The 23,635-nt window shown below is 44.4% G+C and overlaps 1 protein-coding gene across 1 annotated transcript in view; it reads left to right on the top strand.

The window, feature by feature from the left end:
• BDP1 (B double prime 1, subunit of RNA polymerase III transcription initiation factor IIIB) overlaps positions 1-23,635 on the top strand; it is a 97,834-nt gene that overhangs the window by 255 nt on the left and 73,944 nt on the right. Inside the window, exons 2-7 of the mRNA XM_038765481.1 lie at positions 11,621-12,182; positions 14,414-14,523; positions 17,198-17,257; positions 17,951-18,082; positions 21,457-21,590; positions 23,319-23,413. Coding sequence (XP_038621409.1) covers positions 11,621-12,182; positions 14,414-14,523; positions 17,198-17,257; positions 17,951-18,082; positions 21,457-21,590; positions 23,319-23,413 — 1,093 coding nt within the window. The remainder of the gene's footprint in view (positions 1-11,620; positions 12,183-14,413; positions 14,524-17,197; positions 17,258-17,950; positions 18,083-21,456; positions 21,591-23,318; positions 23,414-23,635) is intronic.

Below are 23,635 nucleotides of genomic sequence, written 5' to 3'. Positions count from 1 at the left end.
ATAATAATAATAATAATAATGGCATTTGTTAAGCGCTTACTATGTGCAGAGCACTGTTCTAAGCGCTGGGGGGGGGATACAAGGTGATCAAGTTGCCCCATGCGGGGCTCACAATCTTAATCCCCATTTTACAGATGAGGTAACTGAGGCTCAGAGAAGTGAAGTGACTTGCCCAAGGTCACACAGCAGTCACGTGGTGGAGTCGGGATTCGAACCCATGACCTCCGACTCCAAAGCCCGTGCTCTTTCCACTGAGCCACGCTGCTTCTGTTATAAGCGCTGGGGAGCTTGTCCCATGGGCGGGGGCGCTCCCAGTCTTCATCCCCATTTTACAGATGAGGTCACTGAGGCCCGGAGAAGCGAAGTGACTTGTCCAAACTCACCCAGCTGACGACTGGCGGAGCCGGGATTTAATAATAATGATAATGATGGTATTTATTAAGCGCTTACTATGTGCCAAGCACCGCTCTAAGCGCTGGGGAGGTCACAAGGTCATTAGGTTGTCCCACGGGGGGCTCACAGTCTTCCTCCCCATTTTACAGGTGAGGCCACCGAGGCCCGGAGAAGTGAAAGGACTTGCCCAAAGTCACGCAGCTGACAACTGGCGGAGCTGGGTTCTAATCCCGCCCCCGACCCTTGTCAGTTGGGCGACCTTGGCCGAGTCACTTCCCTTCAGCCTGGCTCAGGGGAAATAGCCCGGGCTTGGGAGCCACGGGTCCTGGGTTCAAATCACGCCTCCGCCAGCTGTCAGCTGGGTGACCTGCTGACCCAGTCACGTCCCTCATCTCTGAGCCCCCCCCCCCCCATGGGACAACCTCCCCAGCGTTTAGAGCAGTGCTTGCCACAGAGTAAGCGCTTAATAAATACCATCATTATTATTAAATCCCGGCTCTGCCAGTTGTCAGCTGGACGACTTTGGACAAGTCACTTTACTTCTCTGGGCTTCAGTTCCCTCATCTGTACAGTAGGGATGAAGACTGTGAGCCCCCCATGGGGCAACCTGATCACTATGTATCCTCCCCAGCACTTAGAACAGTGCTTTGCACATAGTAAGCGCTTAATAAATGCTATCATTATTATTATTAAATCCCGGCTCTGCCAATTGTCAGCTGGATGACTTAGGGCAAGTCACTTCACTTCCCTCATCTGTAAAATGGGGATGAAGACTGTGAGCCCCCCCCCGGGACAGCCTCCCCAGCACTTAGAACAGTGCTTTGCATAGAGTAAGCACTTAATAAATACCATCATTATTATTATTACTATTATTAAATCCCGGCTCTGCCAGTTGTCAGCTGGGCGACTTAGGGCAAGTCACTTTACTTCTCTGGGCCTCAGTTCCCTCATCTGGAAAATGGGGATGAAGACTGTGAGCCCCACGTGGGACAATCTGGTCACTTTGTATCCTCCCCAGCGCTTAGAACAGTGCTTTGCACAGAGTAAGCGCTTAATAAATACCATCATTATTATTATTATTATTAAATCCCGGCTCCGCCGATTGTCAGCTGGGTGACTTAGGGCAAGTCACCTCACTTCCCTCATCTGTAAAATGGGGATGAAGACTCTGAGCCACCACCCCCCCCCCCGCCCTGCCCATGGGACAAGCTCCCCAGCACTTAGAACAGTGATTTGCATATAGTAAGCGCTTAAATGCCATCATCATTATTATTATTATTTTTATAGCAAGCACTTAATAAATGCCATCGTTATTATTATTCTTAAATCCCGGCTCTGCCAGTTGTCAGCTGGGTGACTTAGGGCAAGTCACTTCACTTCTCTGGGCCTCAGTTCCCTCATCTGGAAAATGGGGATGAAAACTGTGAGGCCCCCCCCCCGCCCATGGGACAACCTCCCCAGCGCTTAGAGCAGTGCTTTGCACATAGTAAGCGCTTAACAAGTGCCATTATTATTATTGTTATTGTTATTTTTCTAGCAAGCGCTTAATAAATGCCATCATTACTATTATTCTTAAATCCCAGCTCTGCCAATTGTCAGCTGGGTGACTTTGGACAAGTCACTTCACTTCTCTGGGCCTCAGTTCCCTCATCTGTAAAGTGGAGATGAAGACTGTGAGCCCCCCCCCCCCCCATGGGACAACCTCCCCAGCGCTTAGAACAGTGCTTTGCACATAGTAAGCGCTTAGTAAATACCATCATTATTATTATTATTAAATCCCAGCTCTGCCAATTGTCAGCTGGATGACTTAGGGCAAGTCACTTCACTTCCCTCATCTGTAAAATGGGGATGAAGACTGTGAGCCCCCCCATGGGGCAACCTCCCCAGCGCTTAGAACAGTGCTTTGCACATAGCGCTTAATAAATGCCATAATTGTTATTATTATTAAATTCCGGCTCTGCTAATTGTCAGCTGGGTGACTTTGGGCAAGTCACTTCACTTCCCTCATCTGTAAAATGGAGATGAAGAGTGTGAGCCCCCCGTGGGACAACCTGATCACCTTGTAACCTCCCCAGCGCTTAGAACAGTGCTCTGCATATAGTAAGCGCTTAAAAAATGCCGTCATTATTATTATTACTAAATCCAGGCTCTGCCAATTGTCAGCTGTGTGACTTGGGGCAAGTCACTTCATTTCTCTGGGCCTCAGTGACCTCGTCTGTAAAATGGGGATGAAAACTTTGAGCCCCCCCACCCATGGGACAGCCTGATCACCTTGTATCCTCTCCAGGGCTTAGAACAGTGCTTTGCACATAGTAAGCGCTTCACAAATACCATTATTATTGTTATTATTATTCCCCGGGCCTTAGTGACCTCATCAGTAAAATGGGGATGAAGACTGTGAGCCCCACGGGGGACACCCTGATCACCTTATGTCTCCCCAGCGCTTAGAATAGTGCTTTGCACCTAGTAAGCGCTTAAATACCGTCATTATTATTATTATTATTATTATTCCCAGGCCTCAGTGACCTCATCTGTAAAATGGGGATGAAGACTATGAGCCCCACGGGGGACACCCTGGTCACCTTGTATCCCCCTCCAGTGCTTAGAACTGTGCTTGGCACCTTGTAAGCGCTTCACAAATGCCATCATTAATATTATTGTTATTCCCAGTTTGTCCCTTCATTGAATCGTGTTTATTGAGCACTTACTGGGTGCAGAGCACTGGACTAAGTGCTTGGAAAGTACAGTTTGGCAACAGATAGCGCTTAGGACAGTGCTTTGCACCTAGTAAGCACTTACCAAATGCCATCATTAATATTATTGTTATTCCCAGTTTGTCCCTTCATTCAGTCGTGCTTATTGAGTGCTTACTGTGTGCAGAGCACTGGACTAAGCACTTGGGAAGTACAATTCGGCAACAGATAGCGCTTAGGACAGTGCTTTGCACATAGTAAGCCCTTAACAAATGCCATCATTATTATTACAACCAGTTTGTGCCTTCATTCAGTCGTATTTATTGAGTGCTTACTGTGTGCAGAACACTGGACTAAGCACTTGGAAAGTACATTCGGCAACTGATAGCGCCTAGGACAGTGCTTTGCAATCATTCAATCAGTCGTATTTATTGAGCACTTACTGTGTGCAGAGCACTGTACTAAGCGCTTGGGAAGTCCAAGTTGGCAACATATAGAGACATTCCCTACCCAACAGTGGGCTCACAGTCTAGAAGGGGGAGACAGAGAGCAAAACCAAACATATTAACAAAATAAAATAAATAGAATAGATATGTACAAGTAAAAGTAAATAGTCAGTGCTTACCAAATGCCATCATTATTATTATTATTCCCGGTTTTTTCCCTTCACTCAATCATATTTATTGAGCACTTACTGTGTGCAGAGCACTGGACTAAGCGCTTGGGAAGTACAATTTGGCAGCTGATAGCGCTTAGGACAGTGCTTTGCACATAGTAATCGCTTAACAAATGGCATCATTATTATTATTCGGTAGAGACAGTCCCAACCTAACAACGGTTTTACCGTCTAGAAGGGGGAGACAGACAACAAAACAAGTAGACAGGTGTCAGTGCCATCAAAATAAATAGAATTATAGAGTAGGGGGAGGTGGGCATGATGGGGGTGATGGGGACAGCTGGGGTCCCCCCTTTGCCCTCTGCCCTGACTGTCCAGGGCCCACAGAATCCCGCGACTCATGATGATGATGATGATAGTGGCCAAAATGGGGACGGTTTGGACAATCCAAACACAGAGGGATGGAGCCTAGTCCATGCCGGTGCCTAGCAACGCTGTGTGGTCGAGGACCAAAATGGTGGTCCACTGTTTGCCCTCTGTGAGTGGTGGTAGTTCTAAGAGGGTCTATTAAGCACCTACTGTGTTTACTACAGCTCTGGGGAAGGATGCTCAAGTAGGTTTTAGACATTTTTGTTCTCTGTGAGGAGTAGTAGTTCTGAGAGTATCCGTTAAGCACTTACTGTGTTTACTATAGCTCTGAGGAAGGATGCACAGGTGGGTCGTAGACATTTTTGTTTGCCATGAGTAGTAGTAGTAGTTCTAAGAGTGTCTATTGAAAGAGCACGGGCTTTGGAGTCAGACGTCATGGGTTCAAATCCCGGCTCTGCCAATTGTCAGCTGTGTGACTTTGGGCAAGTCACTTCACTTCCCTGTGCCTCAGTTCCCTCATCTGTGAAATGGGGATGAAGACTGTGAGCCCCCCGTGGGACAACCTGATCACCTTGTAACCTCCCCAGCGCTTAGAACAGTGCACATAGTAAGTGCTTAATAAGTGCTATCATTATTAAGCACTTACTGTGTCTACTACAAGCTCTGGGGAAGGAAGCACAGCTGGGCTTCCTGGGAAGACGCTTTCCCATCTCCTTCCCTTCCCATCTCCTTCCCCATCTCCTTCCCTCGTCCTTTCCCATCTCCTTCCCTCCTCCTTTCCCATCTCCTTCCCCATCTCCTTCCCTCCTCCTTTCCCATCTCCTTCCCTCCTCCTTTCCCATCTCCTTCCCTCCTCCTTTCCCATCTCCTTCCCTCCTCCTTTCCCTTCTCCTTCCTTCCTCCTTTCCCTTCTCCTTCCCTCCTCCTTCCCCATCTCCTTCCCTCCTCCTTTCCCATCTCCTTTCCTCCTCCTTTCCCATCTCCTTCCCTTCTCCTTTCCTATCTCCTTCCCTTCTCCTTTCCTCCTCCTTTCCCGTCTCCTTCCCTTCTCCTTTCCTCCTCTTTCCCCTCCTCCTTCCCCATCTCCTTCCCTCCTCCTCTCCCATCTCTTTTAGACTGTGAGCTTGCTGTTGGGTAGGGACCGTCTCTATATGTTGCCAACTTGTACTTCCCAAGCGCTTAGTACAGTGCTCTGCACACAGTAAGCGCTCAATAAATACGATTGAGGATGATGATGATGGGCTTTAGACATTTTTGTTCTCCATGAGCAATAGTAGTTCCAAGAGTGTCTGTTAAGCATCTATACAGCTGTGGGGAAGATGCACAGGTGTGTTTTAGACATTTTTGTTCTCTGTGAGTAGTAGTAGTTCTAAGAGTGTCTATTAAGCACCTGTTGTGTTTACTACAGCCCTGGGGAAGGATGCACAGGTGGGTTGTAGACACGTTTGTTCTCCGTGAGTAGTAGTAGTTCCCAGAGTGTCTATTAAGCACCTACTGTGTCTACTACGGCTCTGGGGAAGGATGCGCAGGTGAGTTTTAGACATTTTTGTTCACGGTGAGCAATAGTAGTTCCAAGAGTGACTATTAAGCACCTGTTGTGTTTACTACAGCTCTAGGGAAGGATGCTCAGTTGGGTATTAGACACAGCCCCTGCCCTCGGGAGGCCCAAAGTATGAAAATAAAAAGAGGGAGAAGGGAATGGAGGCAGACACGGAAGGAGAGATGAAACAAAACACATAAACAACATAAAGCCAACGAGGGATCCTTCGGTATCTTTTGATTTCAGAGTCCCTCCCTTTCCCTTTTATTCAAGAGTTACCTTTATTGATTCATGCAGTTGTATTTGATGAGCGCTTACTGTGTGCAGAGCACTGTACTAAGCACTTGGGAAGTACAAGTCGGCAACATATAGGGACGGTCCCTACCCAACAACGGGCTCCCAGTCTAGAAGGGGGAGACAGACGACAAAACAAGTAAACAGGCGTCAATATCATTAGAATAAACAGATGTCTAGCAGGCTTAAATTTCCATATAAGCTCGTGACTAGATCATAATCATAATCCAATTCAGGGCTGATAAGGCAGTAATATAAAATGACAGGCAGATTATTATTAGACTGTAAACTCATTCCTCTAGACCGTAGGCTCGTTGTGGGCCGGGAATGTGCCCGCAATATTGCCGTCTTGTACTCTCCCCAGCGCTTAGTACAGTGCTCTGCTCCCAGTAAGTGATCAATAAATACAGGTGACAAATATTATTTCAAGACTAAGCTCTGTACTTTTAAATGGGATTAAGTGCTTCCTATGTATTAAACTCTGCAGTAGATGCATGCTGATCCGGTTGGACCCAATCCACGTCCCACATGGGGCTCACACGAGCCACATAGAAGTGTGCCCAAGGCCCCAGGGCAGATAAACGTTGAAGCCAGGATTAGAACCCAGGTCCTCTGGTCCCGGGCTGGTCCTCTCTCCATTAGGCCAGACTACTTCTCAATTTGAGCATGTACTGTGTGAGATTTGGGAGTTTTCTTAGTGTAGATAATCATAATATATGTCGCCAACTTGTACTTCCCAAGCGCTTAGTACAGTGCTGTGCACACAGCGCGCTCAATAAATATGATTGAATGAATGATTACAGTGCTCTGCACACGGTAAGCGCTCAATAAAGATGATTGAATGAATGAATAATGATGATAATAATAATTCTTAGTATAGGTAATAATGATAATGATAATAATAATAATAATGCTATCTGTTAAGCATGGCTCAGTGGAAAGAGCATGGGCTTGGGAGTCAGAGGTCATGGGTTCAAATCCTGGCTGCACTGCTTGTCAGCTGTGTGACTTTGGGCAAGTCACCTAACTTCTCTGGGCCTCAGTTCCCTCATCTGTAAAATGGGGATTAAGACTGTGAGCTCCACTTGGAACAACCTGATCACCTTGTATCCTCCCCAGTGCTTAGAACAGTGCTTGGCACATAGTAAGTGCTTAACAAATGCCATTATTATTATTATTAAATGCTTACTATATGCCAAGCACTGCTGTAAGCACTGAGGTAAATGCAGGGTTATCAGGTTGTCCAGCTTGAGGCTCACAGTCTTCATCCCCATTTTACAGATGAGGTAACTGAGACCCGTGAAGTTAAGTGCCTTGCCCGAAGTCATTCATTCATTCATTCATTCAGTCGTATTTATTGAGCGCTTACTGTGTTCAGAGCACTTTACTAAGCACTTGGGAAGTCCAAGTTGGCAACATATAGAGATGGTCCCTACCCAACAGCGGGTTCACAGTCTAGAAGGGGGAGACAGACAACAAAACAAAACATATTAACAAAATAAAATAAATAGAATAGATATGTACAAGTAAAATAAAGAGTAATAAATATGTACAAATATATATATATATATATATATATATATATATATATATTCAGGTGCTGTGGGGAGGGGAAGGAGGTAAGGCGGGGGGAGAGGAAGGAAGGGGCTCAGTGTGGGAAGGCCTCCTGGAGGAGGTGAGCTCTCAGTAGGGTTTTGAAGGGAGGAATAGAGCTAGCTTGGCGGATGACAGGTGGCAGAGTCGGGATTAGAACCTAAGACCTCTGACTCCCAAGCCCGAGCTCTTTCCACTGAGCCATGCTGCTTCTCAGGATAGTTGAAGTCATGGGAATGGATGAGCTCCCTAAGGGAGTGGGTGTAGATAGAGAATAAAAGGGGACCCTTCTATTCTTACCTGTATATATGTATATATGTTTGTACATATTTATTACTCTATTTATTTATTTTACTTGTACATACCTATTCTATTTATTTTATTTTGTTAGTATGTTTGGTTTTGTTCTCTGTCTCCCCCTTTTAGACTGTGAGCCCACTGTTGGGTAGGGACCGTCTCTATACGTTGCCAACTTGTACTTCCCAAGCGCTTAGTACAGTGCTCTGCACACCGTAAGCGCTCAATAAATACGATTGATTGATTGATTGATTGACCCAGAACTGAACCTTGAGGGGCTCCTACAGGTAGGAGGTAGGAGGCCACGAAAGTGCCTGTGAAAGAGGCTGAGAAGGAGCCAGACGAGGAGGAGGAGAATCAAGAGAACCAGTGAAGCCAAGATTAGACAGGGTTTCAGGAGCAGGCCGGAGTCTCTGGGGTCAAAGATTGCCGACAGAGATCAAGGAGGATTAGGAGGGGACGGAGTCCATTTGGTTTGGCGAAGAGCAGCTCAGTAGAGTGGAGGAACCTGGATTGTAGATGTTTTTATTTAGTGCTTTTTAGCTCAGGAAATTTTCATTTTTCACTCATTGTCTGACAGATGCATTTATTGTTTAGTTTGGGGAGGGGGCTGGAAAACACATTCATGCCTGCATTAACTATGCTGGAAGTAATGATAATAATAATAATGACGGCATTTATTAAGCACTTACTATGTGCAAAGCACTGTTCTAAGCGCTGGGGAGGATACAAAGCGATTAGGTTGTCCCACGTGGGGCTCACAGACTTAATCCCCATTTTACAGATGAGGGAACCGAGGCACAGAGAAGTCAAGTAACTTGCCCAAAGTCACCCAGCTGACAAGCGGCGGAGCCGGGATCTGAACCCATGACCTCCGACTCCAAAGCCCGGGGTCTTTCCACTGAGCCACGCTGCTTGTCTGAGCGCAAGTAGTGCGCCTGGGCAGGAGAATGAGGCAAGTTGGCCTTTGAGTGGCTCTGGGAAGGGGACAGAGACTGGTTGAGGTGTCAGGGGATGGATGGCTGGAGGGGATGGGCGTGGGACATCGAAGGAGAGCTGTCACCTCCATTGCTCCCGTCTCCCCTTCCTCATCCTCTCAAAGGCAGGTCGGGTCTCGGCTTTCTAGCCCCAGCCGCCTCCCGCGGCCTTGGGGCCTCGTCCACCCAACTCTGGAGAAGAACCGGTCGTCGTAATGAGATGATGTTCTGGGCAGGAACGCATGTCAAAAGGCGTGAAAAATGCAAAATATTAACTTTTGTGTTTGGCAGGATCCAAACATAGCCCTTTTACGCTGCATAAAGCTCACTGTGGTCAGGGAATGTCCTGTTTATCGTTATATCGTATTCTCCCGTGTATTCTCCCGTGTACTTAGTCCAGTGCTTTGCACACAGTAAACGCTCAATAAATACCCTTGAATGAATGAATAGCTGATGGTTAAAATTGTTTTTCTTTTGGATGCTAGAATCAATCATATCTACTGAGTGCGTACTGCGTACAATCAGTCAATCGTATTTATTGAGCGCTTACTTTGTGCAGAGCACTGGACTAAGCACTTGGGAAAATACAATACAACAGAGTTGGTAAAACGTGTTCTCTGCCCACAAGGAGCTTCCAGTCTATCAGGGGAGATAGACATTAATATAAATAATTTACGGATATATACATAAGTGCTGAGGGGGTAGTGAATACCAAATGTCCAAAGAGTATGAACAATACAGGAGGGGTTTCTTAGCTACTGTTGGGTAGGGACCGTCTCTATATGTTGCCAACTTGTACTTCCCAAGCGCTTAGTACAGTGCTCTGCACACAGTAAGCGCTCAATAAATACCACTGAATGAATGAATGAGCTTTTTACGCTAGCTCACCCAGTCCTCAGTTTTATAACATCTTTCTAGTGTGTATGTAGTTGGACAATTCTCAACCGGATGGGTTTTTTAAATGTAAAATGGCTTGAAGCGATATTGCTGGGTGTGGCATTCTCTGTGCAGTACATGTTCCACAAAATGTAGATAAATAATTTTACCCTAGTTTACTTGTTATAAAAATACGATTTTGATCAATTCATCATCACCATTCATTTTCAAAAATACATTTTACAAGGAAGTATGGAGTTAAATAGCAGTGGTGTAAAGTGATTTTAAAGAAGCAGCATGGCTTAGTGGAAAGAGCACAGAACTGGGAGTCGGAAGACCTGCGTTCTAAACCCTGGTCCACTATTTTCCTGCAGTGAGACCTAGGGTAAGTCACTTAACTTCTGTCCTTCAGTTTCCTCATCTGTAAAATAGGTATTAAAAGCCTTTCCTCTAGTCCATAAGATCGTGGGCAGGGAACTCTTGTACTCTTCCAAGCGCTTAATAAAATGCTGTGCCCACAGCGCTCAGTAAGTGTTACCAAATGATCTCCCTAGTGTTTAGCACAGTTCTTTGCACGTTGTAATTTATTCATTCATTCAATTGTATTTATTGAGCGCTTACTGTGTGCAGAGCACTGTACTAAGCGCTTGGGAAGGACAAGTTGGCAACATCTAGAGACGGTCCCTACCCAACAGTGGGCTCACAGTCTAGAAGGGGGAGACAGAGAACAAAACAAAACATATTAACAAAATAAATAGAATAAATATGTACAAATAAAATAAATAAATACATTTAGAAATATCACTATTATTATTATTATTTTACAAGTAAAGGAATGAATACAAGTTGAGGAAAAATGTCTGTTTTTCTTTTCTTTTTGGCCTTAGGACCCCACTGCGAACGGTCCTATCATAGTACACTTGCAAAAAAAAAGCCCTTTTAGCAATTGTAGATACGGTTATCTAGGGCCACATATAGATTTTCAGCACAGACTTAATTTCTGTGACATGAATGGGAGCTCTTGGCAGTTCATTACTTTTTATCCATGTATGTAGGATCGTACTTAGGGCAGGGGTACTTAGGGATACCTGTATATATGTATGTATTTATTTTACTTGTACACGTTTATTCTATTTATTTTATTTTGTTAATATGCTTTGTTTTGTTGTCTGTCTCCCCCTTCTAGACTGTGAGCCCGCTGTTGGATAGGGACCGTCTCTATATGTTGCCAACTTGGACTTCCCAAGCGCTTAGTACAGGGCTCTGCACACAGTAAGCGCTCAATAAATACGATTGAATGAATGAATGAATCAGCAGTTGTTTGCTGCTTATGCTGCTGTTTGTGTTAATCGTGTAGTGTTGGTGGAACAAAAAAAGTCAGGTTTAGGTTTTAAAGTTCCTCAAGTCTTGCTGAGGGTGCGGTGCTCAGTGATTAGACCCATCTTCAGTGAGCTGAATACCCAGAAGCACCTCAGAAGGGAAACTAAAGAGTAGCCCTGCAGATAACTGAGGAAAGTGTAAAAATAGAGCTCAAGAAGGAAAGAGTAGATTGAAAAAGACCCGGTGGAGCTGACAAGTGGGGAATCAGTTCATTCCTTTTTCAGTTAGTCTCAGACTGGGCACAGACATCTGATATGAATGAAATATCCAATCCTGGCAGAATATGGTTTAAGGTTTAGGGATCTTCAGTGGCCAAGCAACTGAGAACAGCACATGGTGTTTCTTTCCTGAGGAATAGAAAGAATCCACCCAGCTTTCCCAGATTCATGTGGGAATTTTCTACACCGAACCGAATGTGGGTTTGTTGATTTGATTTAGGGTAAATGTGTTTCCGAAGGACTGCGTATTTTTCACGTTCTACTCAGGAGCTGTTCCTTTGGTGGGTGATTTCTCACCAGATCCAACTTTGAAGGGAGGAGACAAGGCTCGAATGTTAAAAGGCTTTTTTTTTTTCGCCTTCATCTTTCCACAGAGAGGAACAAGCTGATGGCACGGGTGATGCCGGAAAGGTCAATAAACCCGTGCCCGCGGTTTTACCGAGAAGAAAGCGAATAGCAACGACCCCTAATCTTGCTAAACCTAGGGTCACCATTCCTCCCGCTCCACGTCTTGGGACTTCAGGATCAAAGCCTTCTCCGAGACAACCGACCCATTCTCCGACGAGCCGTGGTCCTTCAGAGCAGAAGGAATCCTCTCGGCCTGAGAATGCTGCTGTTGAAAGCTCTCCAAAGTCTCCCATTTTACCGGAAAAGAAAACTCCTGTCCCCCAGGTGCCTCAGTTCTCCCCTTGCAAAAAATCTGCAAGCCAAGGGCCGAGCACCTGTACCGGCGTCCCCAAGGGGGATGAGATCCCCTCCAGGAACGTGCCCGATATTCTCAAAGACAGACCCGCCAAGGAGAACTGGACTCGAGAGGAAGCACCGCAGTCCAACCTCCCCGCAGCCCAAGAAAAACCGCCACCCTCAGACCGTTACAGGATATTTAAAGCCCAGAAACTGAGAGAAATGCTAAGAGAGGAACTGAAGAAAGAGAGGGTAAGAATGGAGTGGGGATGAGGAGAGAGGAAAATAGGATTCTGATGGATGAATATCACGCGGAATTGAAATTCTGTCTGAGGAGATGGAGCCAGTGTTGTGCTCCCTTCCGAGAAGGGATACTCTGATGCTAATGATCATCGCCTTCCCTAAGCGCTCTTCCCTCTGGTGCCTGTGCAGTTCACTACTGCACACTGTGGGGTGTGAGATTAGGGATCCCCCCTACTCCCCATGGGTTCCCGACCACAGGCATCAGAGATCTGGTACCTAGAATGGCCTCACCAGCAAGTGATGCTTGTGACAGTCCATGAATTAGGGTTCAAAAAAGCACTAATTCCCCTTTGATTTCCTTGGAGTGTCGAATGTGATAGGCGATGGTATGAACCGTTGCAGTCCCTTTTTTTCTGACTCAGATTGAACTTTCAGTAGAATTCTGTCTGAGATGAGGACCGCGAATAGAGAACATGTTAATCCAAATACAAACCACTTGTTGATCGCATTTATGTCAACGGTTTTCAGAGACGCAATAAAGGGTTTTTTAAACAGGAAACATTGTGTGTTGGAGTATTGCATTAGGTTTTATTGAAAGAAGTAGTTTTTTATATTATTGTATTTAGGTGCTTACTGTGTGTCAAGCACGGTTCCAAGTACTAGGGAAGATGAAGGATGATCAGGTCAGACACAGTCCCTGTCCCACCCAGGACTCACCATCTAAGTAGTAAGAGTGTCGGTCTAGATGTGAGAACTACAGCACGAAGCTCTTCAGGACGGTACCCCCCTGATTCCCGCAGAAGGGACTTGGTTTTGACCTTTGAAGTGTTTTCGTTTTGTTTTGTTTGGAAAGAGGTAGTGGAGATTTGTATTTGTTGTGACTTAAATGTGACACGGTTTTTAACTTGTCTTGGAAAATGCAAAATTTTAGTGCAGTTGAAGTTCCGTGAACTGTAATTTCCCAAGGACCAACATCCTTTGGCACGCAGAACTTGGGACCTGAATGGGTCAGGAAGGGGCTGGAAGCAGCGAAAGCAGCAGGGGAGGAGAATGGGCCAGTGAGGTGGCATTTCTGTGGAGCATTCATTCGGTCGTATTTAGTGAGCGCATCTGTGTGCAGAGCACTGTAGTAAGTGCTTGGGAGAGTATCAAAGAACAATAAATAGACACATTCCCTGCCCACAGTGAGCTTACAGTCTAGAGGGGGAGACAGACATTAATATAAATGAATAAAATAAATGATAAATTAAAGATATGTACATACGTGCCGCGGAGCTGGGACAGGAGATGAATAAAGGGAGCAAGTCAGGGTGACACCGAAGGGAGTGGGAGAAGAGCAAAGGAGGGCTTCACCCTTCCAGAGCCGGGACCCTCAATTTCTGTTAATCGATAGTATTTGCTGAGTGGCAGAGCACTGTACTCAGTTCTTGGGAGAATAAAATTGAGAAAGAGACATGGACGCTGCCCTCAGGTAACTAAGAGTCTACTGCAGTTGAGGACTATATTCGACACCAGTTGCTAATTTAATTAAGAAGGAAGAATGTTTTTAACTTCAGGTTACAGGGTCCGTCAGTATAAATTGGTTGTTGTGGGTTTGAAGTAAAACCCACCAATCAGTAGCATCTCTTGAGTGCTTTCTTTGTGGAGAGCACTGTACTAAGACTTTGGGAGCGTGAAATAGAGTTAGTACAACCAATCCCTGCTCTCATGTCTCCTCTTAGCGCTTCGGTATTATCTCAGCTACTTTGTCCTAATCGTGCCTGGATGTAACGGTCAGATGGTCTCCTAAAATGAGATGGTCCTGAGCACTGGCTCTAATTTTGTCAACTCCCAAGTTCTGTATCCTGACATGGTCTTTCACTTGCCGAGTGGCAGAGCACTGTACTAAGTTCTTGGGAGAGTAAAATTGAGAATGAGACGTGGACGCTGCCCTCAGGTAACTACCAGTCTACTGCAGTCGAGGACTATATTCAACACCAGTTGTTGCTGAGCTTAATTAAGAAGGGAGAATGTTTTTAACTTCAGGTTACGGGGTCCGTCAGTATAAATTGGTTGTGTGGGTTTGAAGTAAAACACGCCAATGAGTAGCATCTCCTGAGTGCTGTCTAGCATAGCAGTGATGGGATAGTATTGAAGTTAGTGCAGGGGAGGCAGAAGTGGATTATGTAAGTAATTTGTTTAGTACACCTTAAGCCATTTGAATGAATAAATGAAAGAATATGTAATTTTTATATGTGTAGAAGCAGTGGAAAAACAAATGTCCTGTAAGCGAAAGCCGAATGCCAGCTGATCGTTCTAAAATGACTATGAGAGACTTCATCTATTACCTGCCAGACAGCAATCCCATGAAGTAAGTACGATTCTGCATCTTGCGTGTTTTCGTTCTTATGGCTCAGTGGCTTAATTGGATCACGTCTTGGAACACGGCGCTTTCTGAAACTTTAGCTTCAGCCTGCAAACTGCTTCATCCAGTAGATGATTTATGGTGTCGGTCTTTTAGGTAGAATCGAAGAAACTTGTGGAGGTCTATGTGGTAAAGAGATCAGTTTTGCCAAGTACTACTCAGTTTGAGATTCTGCATTATAAGTAGTACTACTCTTTCTCTGGTGTAACTTTCTCCGGGACCCCTTTCGTGGGTTCCACAAAGTTCTCAGGTGGCTTTATTTTCCATTATTTACCATTTCCGTGATTGAAATAACGGAGTTGGAATTGATCATTGGTAGGTCTAAAAATGTAGCTGCATCTTTCAGTTTTGAAAGTGTTGCTACTGATGGGGGAGGTTTTGCTCAAATATCTCGTCAACGTCCCATCATCGGATTTGTGTAACAGGACTAGATTTTTTCAACACGTTCTAAGCTGTCATTTTTGAGGCCCCTCGAGGGAACCAGAAGCGGGTGGGTGTCAATTTGGTGGATTACGGGCGTCGTTCAGTGTTCTTGACTCAGCGGTCGCTGTATCTTAAGGGTTGCTTTGGAAATGCAAGCATAAACCCTGCAAATGATGACGACCTGCTTTCAAAACTCAGCAAAATGTTCTGGACTACCGATTAGCTCGATGATCAAAGTTATTAACAAGAATGCGCCCACTCCCAGCGGTTTTCATCGGTGATACTGAATTGCGTGCTGTCACTCAATCCTGCTACAGCTGTCCGGCTAAAAACCAAATTTAGAGGACCAGTAGGTTCTCTGGGAGACTGTCAGAATGTGGCTCCAACGTAGTACTAAGCTTCAGACAGTGCAGTTGTTTCTGCTATAACACATGGTTTCATTTTATGATTTAGATAGAACACTATTGAAATATTAGGAAGCATTCTTCTATACCAAATTGTTAAGGGTAAAGCGCTATCTTCTAATTGGTACCAGTTGATTGGGATTGGGAAGAAATGGTTATGGGTGTACATGTATGGAGTTTTGGTGAAGGTGTGATGCTGCTGTCAATCAATCAATCAGTCGTAATTATTGAGCGCTTACTGTGTGCAGAGCACTGTACTAAGCGCTTGGGAAGTCCAAGTTGGCAACATATAGAGACAGTCCCAACCCAACAGTGGGCTCACAGTCTAGAAGGGGGAGACAGAGAACAAAACATTAACAAAATAAAATAAACAGAATAGATATGTACAATAGATATGTACAGAGGCTATGCTTTCCAGCCTCTGATTCAGCTGTACTGAGCCCCAGCATAGAATCACTTTGTGTTCTTTAAGCATTTAATGCAATAAAGTAGCAGGGAGTAGTAAGGGGTTCTAGTTGTGGGCTTAACAATTATTTAGGAATCTAGATCAAAAATGTTAGTCGTGGTGGTATCTTCAAACCATCTACCCCCTAGCCTATCCCTCTAGACTGTATGCTTTTGTGAGCAGGGAATGTCTACCAATTCAGCCTTCAAGTACCAAGTACTGCTCAGTTTGAGATTCTGCATTATAAACAGTACTACCCTTTCTCTCTCTGGTGTTGTAACTTGCTCCGGGACCCCTTTCAGTGGGTTCCACAAAGTTCTCAGGTGGCTTTATTTTCCATTATCCACCATTTCCGTGATTGAAATAACGGAGTTCAAATCGATCATGGTTAGGTCTCAAAATGTAGTCGAATCTTTCAGTTTGGAAAGTGTCGCTACGGATGGGGGAGGTTTTGCCCAAATAGCCCGTCAATGTCCCATCGTCGGATTTGTGTAACAGGACTAGATTTTTTTTAACACGTTCTAAGCTGTCATTTTTGAGGCCTCTGGAGGGATCCAGGAGTACAAGTACTTCAAGTAGTACTTGGTGAAACTGATCTCTTTACCACATATACCCCCACAAGTTTCTTCGATTCTACCTAAAAGACTGGACTGACACCATAAATTATCTATTGGATGAAGCAGTTTGCAGGCTGAAGCCTTTGTTCTGACGACTTGACGCCTGTCCACGTGTTTTGTTTTGTTGTCTGTCTCCCCCTTCTAGACTGTGAGCCCGTTGTTGGGTAGGGACCGTCTCTATATGTTGCCAACTTGTACTTCCCAAGCGCTTAGTACAGTGGTCTGCACACAGTAAGTGCTCAATGAATACGTTTGAATGAATTCTGTTATATTGTAGCCTCCCAGGTGCTTAGTACGGTGCTCTGCCCGCTGTAAATGCTTAATAAATAAGGCTGATGGGTTACTATAATGTGATTTTCCCATAACAGGTTCTTTAAGAGCACAACTACTGTGTTAGCGCATAACACTACTGTGTTAGGCTATAATAAAGTTCTTCAGAGCCGCGGCAAGGTTCCCCCTTTTATATTGTTACAAGAGCTGTACCTTTTTGTAGTCTCATAAGGACCAGCTAATCCTCAAAAGCTAACTCAGATTCGCAAGCATTAAGATCCTGGAGCAAAGTCTGTACCTGTTAGAACAGTGTTTATCTCTACACCGAAAATTGCACCCATTCACAAGGACATGGGAGTAAAATCACTTTTCTCCCTCCTTCCAAATTGCAACGGTCGTGAATGTTTGTGTAGAAAAGACTTGGCCTTTTTGGATTAATCGTGTTCATTTCCTTCAACCAGATCTTCACTGGAACCGGAAAAGAAAGCTGAAAAGCCCTTGACATCAGTTCAGGCTAAAGAGTAAGCTACTGCTAAGTACATTTTGAGATAATGTTTCTTTAGAGGCAGGAAATATTTTTTGCTACTGTAGCACTCTCCAAGTCACTTAGTGCAGTGCTCTGTAAAACAGGTGCTCAATAAATACCATTGATTAGTTGCTTGGTGAGAACAGTTTTGAATGTAATAAATACTTTTTTTAATGGTGGCATGTGTTTCCTGTGTAAGCACTGTAGCTAAGTTAGATGTTAGCTTGTGGAAAATTATATTGTAAGAGGTTTTTTACAGTTTTATTAGGGACCTCTCAACTTGTGCTGTGTCTTCTGAAAGGTGTTCTCATTTCTTGACTTTGTGCGGTTTGTTTATTGTAAGTAAAGAGATTGGCCACGATGGAACTTCACATAAATGCTGAGGGGATTTATGTCTGTTTCCTTAGACAGTGGTTAGAAACATTCAAAAAGGACAAATGAGAAGGCAAGTGCAGTTTGTGGTGGGACAGAAAACCCCATTAGCTCCTAGATGAGTAGCTCGAATTCACTGTATGAGGAAATTTGTACACGATGCTCTTAGAAATGTATGATGTTTTAAATTAGTATGGAAAGAGGGAATCAAATTGGATACAGGGTAGGTAATTGATTTTATAGGTTTATAATGACTTAAAAAACACTGCTTCCATGGCTAATTGAGTTGAACTGTTTTTATACCTGCCGTTGTCAGACAAGAAGAAAAATTGATTGCTGATGCTGAAGAGGAGGATGAAGAGGCGGAGGAAGAGAATGAGGATGGTCCACTCTTGGTTCCTCGAGTAAAAGTAGCAGAAGATGGTTCCATTATTTTGGATGAGGAAAGGTAAGAGAGAGATTGGTTTTGTCAGGTCAAAATAGGAAGTATGATCTCTTGGTCAGATTAGAGGATCTTTGAGTTGAAGTTTGGGGCTCTGTTCCTGGCCTTGTTAAACAATTCACTTCCCCAGGCCAGTTCTTTTTTTCAGCTGGAAAACAAGTAAGATTTGTGGCGAATGCTAATTAATACTTTCACATCGCTACATGCGGTGATAACCCTAATAACAGATCTCTAAATATGAACACAGTTGTACGTACTTCACACTCGGGAGGCAGAGGTCACGGGTTCTAATCCCGGCACTGCCACGTGTCTGCTGTGTGACCTTGGGCAAGTCACTTAACTTCTCTGAGCCTGTTACCTCATCTGTAAAATGGGGATTAAGACTGTGAGCCCCCCCGTGGGACAACCTGATCACCTTGTATCCCCCCCAGCGCTTAGAAGAGTGCTTTGCAATATAGTAAGCACTTAACAAATGCCATCATTATGTAACCTCTATGTAATCGGTCAGTCAGTCAGTGGCAGAGCACTGTACTAAGCCCTTGGGAGAATAAGCTACAACAGAGTCGGTAGACGTGTTCCCTGTCCATCAGGAGTTTACAGTCTAGAGGGGGAGACGGACATTAAAATCAATTAAGGGTAAAGTTCAAAGTGCATAAGTGACACAGAAGGGAGAGGGAGGGGGGAGAGAAGATGAAGGCTTAATTGGGTAGCACCTCTTGGTTGAGGATGTGATTTTAAAAAGGCTTTGGAAGTAGGAAGAGTAGTGGTCTGTGTGGATGTACTAATAATCGTATTAATAATTGTGGTATCTGTTAAATGCTTCCCCACAACACCTGTATGTATGTATATATGTTTGTACATATTTATTACTCTATTTTACTTGTACATATCTATTCTATGTATTTTATTTTGTTAGTATGTTTGGTTTTGTTCTCTGTCTCCCCCTTTTAGACTGTGAGCCCACTGTTGGGTAGGGACTGTCTGTATATGTTGCCAACTTGTACTTCCCGAGCGCTTAGTACAGTGCTCTGCACACAGTAAGCGCTCAATAAATACGATTGATTGATTGATCAATCTCCTCACTGTACCTCGTTCTCGCCTCTCCCGCCGTCGACCCCCGGCCCACGTCATCCCCCGGGCCTGGAATGCCCTCCCTCCCTCTGCCCCTCCGCCAAGCTAGCTCTCTTCCTCCCTTCAAGGCCCTGCTGAGAGCTCACCTCCTCCAGGAGGCCTTCCCAGACTGAGCCCCTTCCTTCCTCTCCCCCTCGTCCCCCTCTCCATCCCCCCATCTTACCTCCTTCCCTTCCCCACAGCACCTGTATATATGTATATATGGCTGTACATATTTATTACTCTATTTATTTATTTATTTATTTATTTTACTTGTACATTTCTTTCCTATTTTATTTTGTTGGTATGTTTGGTTCTGTTCTCTGTCTCCCCCGTTTAGACTGTGAGCCCACTGTTGGGTAGGGACTGTCTCTATGTGTTGCCAATTTGTACTTCCCAAGCGCTTAGTAGAGTGCTCTGCACATAGTAAGCGCTCAATAAATACGATTGATTGATTGATTAATTGATTATTATTATTATTCAGATGGTAATGTGGAAAAGCAACCCGGCATCGGGTTTAGAACCATCAACTGTGGTCTTTGGGGTCTAGGCAAGACAGGAGGGGGACTGCTAGCATGCAGTGAATAGTCTAATCTAGGCTTTATTACCCATTATTGGGGTTTGGGTTCTATTTCAAAGCTCCCTTGCACTGAGGCTGTTGTGCTGTACAGAGGGCACCCCTGTGGCCCGAGCATCCCCCAGTCCCCTCCTTCCCATCTGGAAATTCAGGAGACAAACCCCACTCCTCTCCCACTTCCCCACTGCCATCCCCAGGAGCAGAGGGAGGCAGAATTCCTCTGACTCCACTTTTAGACTGTTGGGAGAGTTGTGGCTGTAGTAGTAATAGTCGCCGTGGTAGTAATAGTGTTTATTAAGCACTTACTGTGTTCAGAGCACTGTATTGAAAAATCTAGGAAAAAACACACGTCTGAGCCCCCTTTTTTTCTCTCCTCCTCCCCATTCCCCCCCTTCCCTTCCCCACAGCACCTGTATATATGTTTGTACAGATTTATTACTCTATTTTACTTGTACATAATAATAATAATAATAATAATAATAATGATGGCATTTGTTAAGCGCTTACTATGTGCAAAGCACTGTACTAAGCGCTGGGGGCGGATACAAGGTGATCAGGTTGTCCCACGTGAGGCTCACAGTCTTCATCCCCATTTTACAGATGAGGTAACTGAGGGTCTGAGAAGTTAAGTGACTTGCCCAAGGTCACACAACAGACATGTGGCGGAGCGGGATTTGAACCCATGACCTCTGACTCCAAAGCCCGGGCTTTTTCCACTGAGCCACGCTGCTTCTCTACATATTTGTACATATTTACTATTCTATTTATTTTGTTAATCATGTGCATCTAGCTTTATTTTTATTTATTCGGACGACCTGACACCTGTCCACGTGTTTTGTTCTGTTGTCTGTCTCCCCCTTCTAGCCTGTGAGCCCGTTGTTGGGTAGGGACCGTCTCTATATGTTGCCAACTTGGACTTCCCAAGCGCTTAGTACAGTGCTCTGCACACAGTAGGCGCTCAATAAATACGATTGAATGAATTAGACATGATACCTGTCCCTCGGTGGGACTCGCAATCTTCCCGTTGAGGACCTTGCCCGGTGAAATAAGGAGCCAGAGAACTGGTTGAGCTGTTTCAGTTTTAACTCTTATCTACTTTTGAATTGTTCAATTTTGTCTGTTGGAGGTCGCGCTACTTTTCCCTCTTTGTCCCGCTTCTTTTAAATTATGAGCCTTACGTGGGCTAGGGGTGAGACTTGACTATTTATTCTCCTTAATCTTAAATCCAGTGCTTTGCACAATCACACTTCCCCCCTTCAAAGCCCTACTGAAGGCTCTCCTCCTCCAGGAGGCCTTCCCAGACTAATCCCACCTTTTCCTCTGCTCCCCCTCCCCTCTCCATCGCCCCGACTCGCTCCCTTTGCTCTACTCCCCTCCCCGTCCGACAGCACTTGTGTATATATGTATATATTTATAATTCTATATATACTAATGATGTGTATATATATCTATAATTCTATTTATATTGATGCCTGTTTACTTGTTTTGATGTCTGTGTCCCCCCTTCTAGACTGTGAGCCCGTTGTGGGCAGGGATTGTCTCTATTTGTTGCTAAATTATACTTTCCAAGCACTTAGTACCGTGCTTTGCACACAGTAAGTGCTCAGTAAATGCGATCGTGTGAATGAGTGCACATGGTAACTGCTAAATTAATCTGTACTATTGATATCCTTTAAAAAAAATCTCTTTTCAGTTTGACGGTAGAAGTTTTGAGGACAAAGGGCCCCTGTGTTGTTGAAGAAAATGATCCCATCTTTGAACGTGGCTCTACAACTACCTATTCTAGTTTCAGGAGGAGTTACTACTCCAAACCATGGTCAAATAAAGGTAACTAGTGCATAGTTTAAATGATTTGAGTTGTTCATGTAACATAAAGATTTTACTGTTTACCAACAAAATATTAAGGTAGTTAGTGATTAAACTAGTAGGGGCCTGATTCATTAGTGGCATTTCTGTGTAAAGTTTTATGGATTTATGACTTTTATTTGTAATTACATCTGTATTCAAGAATTTTAATATTGAAATCCTTCAGTTAAAGCGATGTCCCTGTTTTTAACTTCTAGGGAGAGGGAAATGTTCCATTTCTTACGTTGCCTGTGAGGATTTGTAAGGAATGGAATCTCGTTAGAAACAGAGGTAGCAAACTCAGATTTACCGGTGGACCAAATTTTTTCTTACGAAAACCTTATAAACTGGTATAAGGCCTGAGGTTGGGAGTGAGATGTAATGTGGTGATGGAGACGGACACAAGTGAGGACATACTTTGGGGGGAGCAAACAGAAGAGTGCAAGTGTCCATCAATCCTTCCGCACCCCCAGGCGAAGCCCAAGATGCCCATCAATATTTTCATTAGAAAAGTCCCCAGTTTCCCGTTTACGTTGCATTCCCCCTTCCTTTCTTGGTCCCCACGCCCACCATCCTTATCCAGATTTGCCACCCAACCACCCAGACCCACAGGTACACCGACTCCTCTCATGGGTTTTCGACCCCCAAACGCCCACCCAAACAGATGCCGTCACCTCCTGCATCTATTTTTCTACACTTTTCTTCCTTTTCTCCCACTTCTCTCATCGTAGGAACCGTCACTTCCTCCGTCGGTGGATTTTCAGCATTTCCCTCAGCATCCAGCTCTGCATCCAGATCTCTTGGCCCCTGGTTTCTTCTCATGTCCTTCTCTGGTTCACTTTTGCTCCTTATTGTTGGTGGTTGCTGTCGGCTTGTAGGGGAGAGTCAATCATGCCTCCAGGGAAGTGGGAGACAAAAATTAGAAGGGTCCGGCAAGCTTGTCGTAGAGGGTTACGTGGAACTCTTTGAGGGAGCTGTTCTTGGCCCATAGACTCCAGCTTGACAGTCCTTCTTTAAAATAGCTGATTTCATTTTTCGCCGATCCATCCATGCAGTAGTACACTGTATTCCCTTGTTCTTATAAAGTGTGAGGCATTAAACAATTGTATGTTACATAAAAATTAGTTCAGTTCTTCCTTAAAAAGTGGGAAAGTTCAACATTGTTGGATAGTGTGGGGCATAGTTTTGGAAATACACGCAAATGATCTTTCGATTCTAGTTTGTCTTCCCCTTGCAACCTCAAAGACCTGAACCGAAAAGCAGCAGAGAACCAAAGGGATAGAGGAATATATGATACAGAAGGTGGGCTGTGTTCGTGTTGGAGCAAAACAGAGGCATTTCATAACTCTAAATTCGGTTTCTCTTCATTTTATTGGCTTGAATACCGCTCTGTTTTATAGCAGGAATTTGGTCTGCTTTTTCTTTCACCTTTCTGACTCAAACTGTCCTCACTAGCCATCTTTGTAACTCGTGTTCTCTTTCTTTTTTAAAAACAACCAGCTTCCTGTGGCTATCCTACCAAGAGTTTGATCAGTTAGAATTTGAACATTTGGTGTCCAATTGAATGTATCAGATGCATAATAAAACCAAATAAACAAATCAAAAATTTCAGGGATTTCCAGGCTTATCAATCAGTCAAATAGTACGTTTTTCCTCAAGTTTTGGAACAGCGGTTAATTTTCTCTTCTCTTGCATCTTCTTTTGGTATAGAAACGGACATGTTCTTTTTAGCCATCAGCATGGTAGGAACGGACTTTTCCATGATTGGCCAGCTGTTTCCTCACAGAGCAAGGATAGAAATTAAGGTAAAGTAATCTCAGCATTGGGGGCCAAGGAGAGCGTCTTCCTTCAACGTTTTAATTTGGAGAAAAATGGTATGGATTAAGCACCCACTTATGCTCCCAGGACTCTTTTAGGCCCTGGGGTAGATAACCAGATAATTAGATCAGACACGGTCTCTGTTCCCTCATGGGATTCGCAGTTTAAGAGGGAGGGAGAATCAATCATTCGTATTTATTGAGCGCTTA

Source organism: Tachyglossus aculeatus, chromosome 23 (genome assembly GCF_015852505.1).
Source record: "Tachyglossus aculeatus isolate mTacAcu1 chromosome 23, mTacAcu1.pri, whole genome shotgun sequence".
NCBI classification, from domain to species: Eukaryota; Metazoa; Chordata; class Mammalia; order Monotremata; family Tachyglossidae; genus Tachyglossus; species Tachyglossus aculeatus.
The sequence above is the reverse complement of the archived record's forward strand: the minus strand, read 5'-3'. Positions and strand labels throughout refer to the sequence as shown.